General features: G+C 39.9%; 1 protein-coding gene across 1 annotated transcript in view; it reads left to right on the plus strand.

Annotated features, from left to right (window-relative positions):
- The window catches only part of mapk12a (mitogen-activated protein kinase 12a), a 109731-nt gene extending 104480 nt beyond the window's left edge, over positions 1-5251 (plus strand). The window contains exon 12 of the mRNA XM_072240960.1: positions 1135-5251. Within this exon, the coding sequence (XP_072097061.1) occupies positions 1135-1208 (74 nt within the window). The 3' untranslated portion in view covers positions 1209-5251. The remainder of the gene's footprint in view (positions 1-1134) is intronic.
- The last annotated feature ends 3927 nt before the right edge of the window (positions 5252-9178 follow it).

The raw sequence follows: 9178 nt of genomic DNA on the forward strand, positions 1-9178 counted from the left end.
AAAAAATTAATAATAAAAAAATAAATAAATAACGGATGGGGTACGAAGGGGAGGTGGGGCATTAACGGAAGTTAGAGAAGTCAATGTTCATGCCATCAGATTGGAGGCTACCCAGATGGAATATAAGGTGTTGTTCCTCCAACCTGAGTGTGGCTTCATCTTGACAGTAGGGGAGGCCGTGGATAGACATGTCAGAATGGGAATGGGACGTGGAATTAAAATGTATCACCCCAGCCGACTCACAGGTGAAGTGTGGCCTCACCTGGAAGAACTGTCTGGGGTCCTGAATGGTGGTGAGGGAGGAAGTGTAAGGGCATGTGTAGCACTTGTTCTGCTTAGTTTGCTGGTTAATAAACTCTTCATTAAATTTACTGCTGGATTTATGACTTACTGGTTCCTTAAGGTTGTCATAGCTGTTTTGGGGGGTGGGGGGTAGTAGTGAGGATAAGGTCCCACTATATAACCCGGTATGTCTTTGGAATGTGGGAAGAAACTGGAGCTCTCAGAGAAAAGCCATGTATTCCACGGGGAAAACATACAGACTCCTTACAGAAGACGCCAGGATGGAACTCCAAACTCCGATGCCCCGAGCTGTAATAGCATCACACTAACTACTGTGCTATCATGTTGTATATCAATAGACTTCACATATATTAATACAAACAGGCATATTGGGAAAGGAGAAAATGAAGAATTATCAAGCCCCGTGTTTCCTGATCTGGCTGCAATCACCATCGTGTGTGACCAGTCTTCCTCATCTTTTTCCCTGCTCATTGAGGCTACTTACACTTGGCTCCAATCTTTCCGATCCTGTCCATCTGTCAAATTGAGGGTAATACCAGGCAAGGTTTCTCTCCAACCACTAAACCCCCGCGTGCACACATACACACTCTATAAACCTCCAAAGTTCTATCACAGGCCTCTGCTCAAACTCGTCTGCATTTGGGCCCTGTCAGACATGGAGACGGGTTCTGATGATGCCATGAACCCTATTTGGAAGTCAGCTCTTCATAGAGAAAGTGAGACAATCTGATTTCTTCCAAAGGAACAAATTGTAAAAGAATAAGAAATAATGTGTCTGGATAATTCGTAAAATATGATTTATTTCAAGAAATCTATTTATTGTCTCTCTAGGTCATACATATGAAGAAGTGGTTAACTTTGAGACATCGGCAGCAGTGCCAGAGTCCAAAGAAACTTCAGTGTAGCTCTGGAATCAGAATGACAGGACAAATCAGGCGAAGTATATATATTTGTGCAGCAGTGAGCTGTGAAAACATTAATTTTAGATGTTTTGTTTTTAGGATATTGAAAAAAATATGTACAGTACGGTAATTCTATGCCTATGGCCTCCATTTCAAACACAGTGTAACTTCCAAGGTCGAACTAATAGTACTGCATATCAACATTTCCAAAAAGATGCCTTTGGAGTTATAACATATTTAAACATATTTTACATTTATAGATTAAATATGTTCCTGTTTGATAAAGTTAATTTAGAAAAAAATCTTGTGTTTATAGCAAACTTTCCACTAACCTTTACAGTTTTGAATTTTATCCTCACTGTTTTGAACTACAGATTAATTGGAAATAAGAGAAGTTGTGATCTCCTATTAACAGAAGGTAATTTGTAGCATATTAACCTCTTATCAATGGTTATGGGGAGTGGGGCTGAGGAGGGGGAAAGAATAGAATCAGCCATGATTGAATGGCCCAGCAGACTCAATGGGCCAATTCTGCTCCTGTCTCCTTATGGGCTTATATTTTCAGCATAGTTTTCTAAGCCTCATTTGTAAAGATACCAAATGATGTATTTACAATTTTGTTCAATTATGCTACTGTGAAGACCCTTGGAATATTTTACCACAGTATGTTGTACGTTCTGTATAAATATGAGTTGTAGTTAGTAGCAGGGGATAGACAGTCCCAATTTCAGTCTCTTGCCTACTCTGATTCCATGCTGTTTCACCTCTTACACTAGGATTCTGCAGGTACCACTGGTAAGATAATATAAAACTATTATTAACCTTTTGTTGAGTTATTTAAATTACAACATAAAATCTGAACTATTCCAAATTCCGTTACTGGAGTTCCCAACCCGGGGTCCACAGATCTTTTGCTTAATGGTATTGGTCTGTGGCATAAAAAAGGATGGGAACCCCTGCTCTATAACAACACAGGAACATTCATTAGAAGTATAGAGTTCTACGTTAGCGTAGAGGTTAATACAACACTATTACAGTTTGGGTCTTAGGGAGTTCAGAGTTCAATTCTGATGTCCTCTGTAAGGAGTTTGTACATCTTCCCTGTGGAATACGTGGGTTTCCTCTGGGTGCTCCAGTTTCCTCCCACAGTCCAAAGGCGTACCGGTTAGTAGGCTAATTGGTCATTGTAAATCATCCTGTGATTTGGCTAGGGTTAAATGGGTGGGATACTAACACTGTATCTCAATAAACAAGATAAAATAAATAATCATCAGAGATTACATTTTCAAATCCCTGCTCAAAATCCAATGATGAACTGACCTCAAGAATTTCTTTATGGTACATGCAGTACTGGCCAGATTTTACTCACTTTTCCTTTGCTTTCAATATTCCTAGTGAATAATATTCAGTCAACTCCATTTGCTAAACTGTCTTTCAAGTCCCAGTGAAATTGACAGCAAAAACCCCACTGTATGATGTTCGTGAGACTTGTGTATTCCTATTGTCTTTGTATGGAGGGAGGAACATGCTTTCTGTAATGCATCTGATTCCTGTGTATACAGGGCAGGCAACTGTGTACCAAGCCAGAATACAGAATTGCTTACAAACTGTGTCTATTCTAAGCTTGGAGGTGCCCTTTAGAATTTTTAATTCAATATCGCAGTACAGTGGATTCCGGTTAACTGGGCCATTGGTTAGTCAGGACAGATGCTTATTTGGGACAACTCTTAAAGGACAAAAACTAATCAAGAAAATAGCCGTTTAATTGAGGCAAGAGACCATTGCCGAACAGGTTCTAACTAGGGTCAGTCATGCGCACACACATGGCCGTTAGACACTACACCATGCTTCAAGTGAATAGTGAGAGAAAATAAAACAGTTTCTCTACTTCAACAAGTTAGGAACTTCGAAGAATTTGGAGGTTTTGATAATCATTTTGAATGTTACAATGAAAATGAAGATTTGGAGAATGCAGTTGGATGAATTCCTTTGTTGATAACTATTAGCAACTAATACATAGTTCTTATAGTTCTGTAGTACCATTGGTAGTGTTCTAATTTGTTCTCTATTTCATTTAAATACATAATTTGTTCCTCAGTTTGGCTTTTTAAAATACCTTTTAAACTGTTTTCATAAACTTTGACTAATTCAATGGTTCGATGGTTCCATTTAATATCAGAGAATGTATACAATATACAACCCGAAATTCTTACTCTCTGCAGACATCCTCAAAACAGAACAAAACCTTCAAAGAATGAGTGACAGAAAAAAAATGTAAGTACATTAAAGCCCCCTGCCCCCTCCCACACAAATACAGCAGCAAGTAGCGTCAATCCTCGCCATCCCTCTCCCCCACTTACTCTAGCATAAAGCATCAACATTCCCACCACCCACCATGCAAGACAATAGACAATAGATGCAGGAGTAGGCCATTCAGTGCTTCGAGCCAGCACCGCCGTTCACTGTGATCATGGCTGATCATCCACAATCAGTACCCTTTTCCTGCCTTCTCCCCATATTCCTTCACTCCGCTATCTTTAAGAGCTCTATCTAACTCTTTCTTGAAAGAATCCAGAGAATTGGCCTCCACTGCCTTCTGAGGCAGAGCATTCCACAGATCCACAACCCTCTGGGTGAAAAAAGTTTTTCCTCAAATCTGTTCTAAATTGTCTACCCCTTATTGTTAAACTGTGGCCTCTGGTCCAGACAGACAAGCCCCGAAAGAGAGACCATGGTCTACAGTACATCAAAAACTAGCAGTTCACGCCACATCCCAAAGATACTCTCTCTCATTAACACAAGGGAGAGACAGATATCGCTCCTTCCACAGCAAGAGGGTAGACCACAGTCACTATTTCAATGTTACAGTCAATCTGAAGTGTTGCTTTTTATTTTGAGTTCCCCGACCCAAAAATTGGCAGCAAATTCTCCCTCGCTATCGAGAGAGCAAGAGAGATCAATTAGCGAGAGCAGAGGTATCCGATAGCCACTCCCGATGCCTTCAGTGTTCCAGCTCCAGCTATGCTTCAGTTCATGACACCGGGGCGGGTTCCTGTCCACTAGCCCTGCAAGTCCTCGAAGGCACCCGACTTCAGGCTGAACCTGGACATATCGAAACGTGGTTAATCGGCAAGCTCCAAGACTGGGAACACACTGCTGTGCAGAACCACAGTTTTGTGTGGTGGTGGAGATCAAAGATCCCGACAGGACAGAAACCCAACCACCCTGAGAAGGAAAATAGAGACATTAGGAAAGGAAGAAATGAAGTGTTTTGCTGATGAGCTGGGAGAAGTCACCCTCTGGCACTATCTTTAGCTGGGGCAGCCATTTAATTGGGCCAAAATATACAGGTCCTGATGTATTCCAATTAACCAGAATCCATTGTATTTGTAAGAAGCATAATAAAGAAATGGAGAAAAAGAAAGACAAAGAATAAAACAAATCATTTTTTAAATCTCAAATTAATATGCAAAAGAACAAGAATCTTTTTAACATCAGTTTCCATTCATAGTGGTTGTTTGGCAACAATTAAGACTCCCTAAACTATTAAAAGTTTACTTGTATTAGACTGCCTAAGCTCCAAAGTTGAATTCATGTACATTAGTTAAATACAGCTCTATCTATTACAATGTGAAAATAACACTCACGCACAAAGTATCTCAGGCAACATCTTCCTGATTTATACATTTTTACTGGACATTTACATCTGTCATATGTTACTGTCTGATTAACAGGCTATTAATGTGGAATGCTGTGTACAATCAATTACTTTTACTGTAAAATTCTGCCCATTCTCTTTAAAATACTTGAAAGCATGCTTTTGGATATTTATTGCTATTTTGTAGTGATTTCATTACCATTTGTACTATACATCAGGCAGTATTTCATCTGGGATATCACACACCTCTAAATGTGTGATCTCCACACACTCTTTTGTCGCTTTTGATACCTACACTCAAATTTACTGTTGTGTTCCTGAAAGAACACTGTGAATTGCATTTTGGTACACAATAAATTGTGAACTGTATTGAAAGTAAACTACATGAGGGAAAAATATTAGAATATCCTTTAAAAGGTTGAAATAAATCACTGTTTCTGAAAACCAGCTGTGTTAGTGTATGAAATACTTTTTAAGAAAACGTTCAGTTGCTGTAATAACATAAAACTTATTATGCTTACTGATTTACCAGTGTGGGCTAGCATAACGTCTTACAGTACCAGCAACCCGGGTTCAAATTCCCGCTGCTGCCTGTTAGGAGTTTGTACGTTCTCACCGTGACCACGTGTTGCCTCCAGATGCTCTGGTTTCCTCGCAAAGTCCGAAGACGTACCGGTTGGCGAGTTAATTGGTCATTGTAAATTGTTCCATGATTAGGATTAAATTAGGCTAGGATTTGAATGTACTTTGATTAAATCCAAGGATTGCTGGGCGGTGCGGCTCAAAAGACTGGAAGAGTCTATGTCATGCTGCATCTCAGGAAGGCCAGTTACCTTGTTGGTAGAACAGGGGCTCCCCAGGTTACAGAGGACCTGGCTTATGGAAATTCAACTCACACTAATTCTTCCCTAAACGATTTGTTAGAAATCAGATGCCAATGTGATGGAGTACTAACAGAAGACAACGTTGTACATGAAGAAGGGGAGGATCATCTATTTCAGGCAATGGGTTTTATCTCAAGTTTGAGGGAAAATGTTTGCTCTTGATTTAGAAAAACCATCTTCTTATGGGCTGTTCTCAGAAATGAAATCTTTGCATAACTGGCTCTACTTTGATCAGAAAGACAATCCAAAATATTATTAATCTACTTAATCAATTAGTATTAACTAAAAGGAGGCAAAGATGATATGAATGAATCAGAATCTGGCTTAATATCACTGGTATATATCGTGAAACTGGGTTTATTTTGTGGCAGCAATACTTTGCAATACATTATAAGAAAAATTCTAAATTACGATAAGAAGATCTGTATATATGAAAAAATAAAATTGAATAAGCAGTGCAAATAGAGGAAGAAATAGTGAGGCAGTGTTCACGAGTTCATCGTCAGTTCAGAAATCTGATGGCGGAGGGGAAGAATCTGTTCCTGAAATGTTGAGTGTGTGTCCTCAGGCTCCTGTACCTCCTTCTTGATGGTAGCAATGAGAAGAGGAAATGTCCTAGGTGACGGGGGTCCTTACGATGGATGCCCTCTTTCTAAGGCATCGCTTTTTGAAGATGTCCTCGATGCTGCGGAGTCAATTGCCTGTATTGGAGCTGTCTGAGTTTATAACTTCCTGTAGCTTTATCTGGGCTTGTGCAGTGCTATTGCCCCTTACCAGTTAGTATGCTCTCCACAGTATACCTGCAGAAATTAACAAGTGTCATAGCAATTTTCCTTAAACTCCTTTCCAAATCTGATTCCTCAATGAGGAGTGGTGTGTGTTCCTTTGACTTCTGCTTCCTGAAATTCACAATCAATTTTGCAACACCACTCAACCAGCTGATCTGTCTTGCTCCTATATGCTTTCTCATCACCATCTGAAATTCTGCCAACAGTAGTTGTGTTGTCGACAGATTTCTAGATGGTGTCTGAGCTGTGCCTAGCCACACAATCATGGGTGTAGAGAGTAGAGGATGCACCTCCACCAAGGCCTCAGAGCAAACAGCCATCCTTTCAAATATAATTACTCTCACTGGGGCTTTTGGCAAATAACAAGAAACTTTTTTTTCTACATTTGGCCTCTTAGGTTAGGAAAGCAAAAGCTACCACTCAAGGTATTTTATGCTGTCAAGGATTGAAAATATCACTGTTAACAGAAGTTTCAACCTTGGAAAAGCAGAAATATATTTATTTCCTTCAAAGGGTAAGTTGAAGCCTGAATGATGAAACAAATTTAAAGAGGGAGCAGTGGGAAGCAGGTAAGTGCTTGGTTATAAATTTGCAGGTTTAGTTGATCAAGCCTACCCTCACTGTGTAAGGAATAAGGCACGTGTAAAATTTCAAATCCTTGATTCTGCCAACACATTCTATTTATATAGCTCCTCTAACATCCTCCAGCTATCCCAAAGTGCTTCAGAGGCAATGAAGTACCTCTTGAAGTGCAGTCACATTTGGAACTTATAAAACACAGCAGCCAATTAGCACAAAATAATCTCCCTCAAGCAATAATGTAATAATGGCCAGAAATGCTGGCTGTTGGATAAATATTGGCCAGGACTGACAGGGTGGCTCCGTCTAACGCAGCAAATGGACTTGTGTTTTAGCACCTCGCAGTCAGTGCACCACTTCTTCAGCTAAGATTTTTTGTTGAGTTCTGTGAGGACCAGGCCCCAGAGTGTACCGAAGCAACAGAATCCAATGTTTGGAGACATTGAAGTGCCGGGCCAGACTGAAAAGGTCAGGGTATCAGAGCCGGAGGCGAGAGTTGGACCGGTTCAGTTCGCTGCTCCATGATGTTTACTTGGCTCTGCGCTGAACTGAGGCTGGGGCTTCGTGTCTGTGGACAGACTCTCTTTCTTGGACCTCAGTTCTGAATGCTATTTGCTGGCTTCTATTGTTTGCACAATTTGTTTTCTTTCTCTGCACATCCGGTGCTTGAAGGTCTGTTTTTAAATGGGTTCTTTTGGGTTTCTTTGTTTACGAATCTCAAAGTTGTATAATGTATGCATACTTTGATAATAAATGTATGTTGAATTTTGAAGACAAACCTGAATATAGAAACTTCAAACTCGGAGTCAATTGTGCTAATTCACCAAAGACACTCGCAAATTTCTGCTGATGTACCATGCAGAGCATTCTAACTGGTTGCATCACCGTCTGGTATGTAGGGGCCACCGCACAGGATCAGAAAAAACTGCAGTGGGTTGTAAACTTAGCCAGCATGGACACTAGCCTCCCCAGCACCCAGGTGATACCTCTTCAAACAGTGATGCCTCAAAAAGGTGGCATCCATCATTAAGGACCCTCATCACCCAGGACCTGCCCTTTTCTCATTGCTAACATCAAGAAGCAGGTAGGTGAATGGTTATCACAGGAGGGCCCAACCTTAAATGTATGGATGGAAATTACAATGGACATTTACAAAATGGAGAAAATAACAGCATCTGTTAATCATAGTTGGAACAATTTTATTCATATTGGAAAAAATGGTTTAACTACATAACACCTCATAGGTCTGATTTCATTCTCACAAGTCAATGAATATGTTGTAAAAAAAATCACTCCCTAATCTGTACATAGTTTTCTTCTTTCGATTGTTCTTTCTTTCCTCTCCTTCCTGTAAGTGTATACCTCAGATAAATATTATGTGGAGATTTGTGACAAATATGACTACATGATCTATATGTACAGTATCTGAAATACATCTTATGGAAATGTTTGTTTGATGATGAAATTCAATAAAAAATAAATTACAAAAAAAGAAGCAGGTAGGTGAATGGTTATCACACACTCAGTGATTCAGGAACAGCTTCTTCCCTCCACCATTGGATTTCCGAATGGACAGTGAACATGACCTGACTCACTTGCAGGAATTAATTAAAATTTTTAGATATATTTTATACTGTAATTTTTTAAATTACTATGTATTGCAATAAATTGCTGTTGCAAAACAACAAATTTTCACAACATATGCCAGTGATATTAAACCTGATTCTGATTCTAGATACACCAGCAAATAGGTTTTGTTATATACATAGAGTCATAGAAAAGTACGGCACAGAAACAGGTCCTTTGGCCCATCTAGTCCGTGCTGAACCATATACCATATATAACCATATAATAATTACAGCACGGAAACAGGCCATCTCGGCCCTTCTAGTCCATGCCAAACGCTAACTCTCACCTAGTCCCATCTACCTGTACTCAGCCCATAACCCTCCATTCCTTTCCTGTCCATATAAACTGCCTACTCCCGTCGATCTGCACTGGGACCATAGCCCTCCATATCCCTACCATCCATGTACCTATCCAAACTCCTCTTAAATGTTGCAA

This window comes from Mobula birostris, chromosome 23 (genome assembly GCF_030028105.1).
Source record: "Mobula birostris isolate sMobBir1 chromosome 23, sMobBir1.hap1, whole genome shotgun sequence".
In the NCBI taxonomy this organism is placed as follows: Eukaryota; Metazoa; Chordata; class Chondrichthyes; order Myliobatiformes; family Myliobatidae; genus Mobula; species Mobula birostris.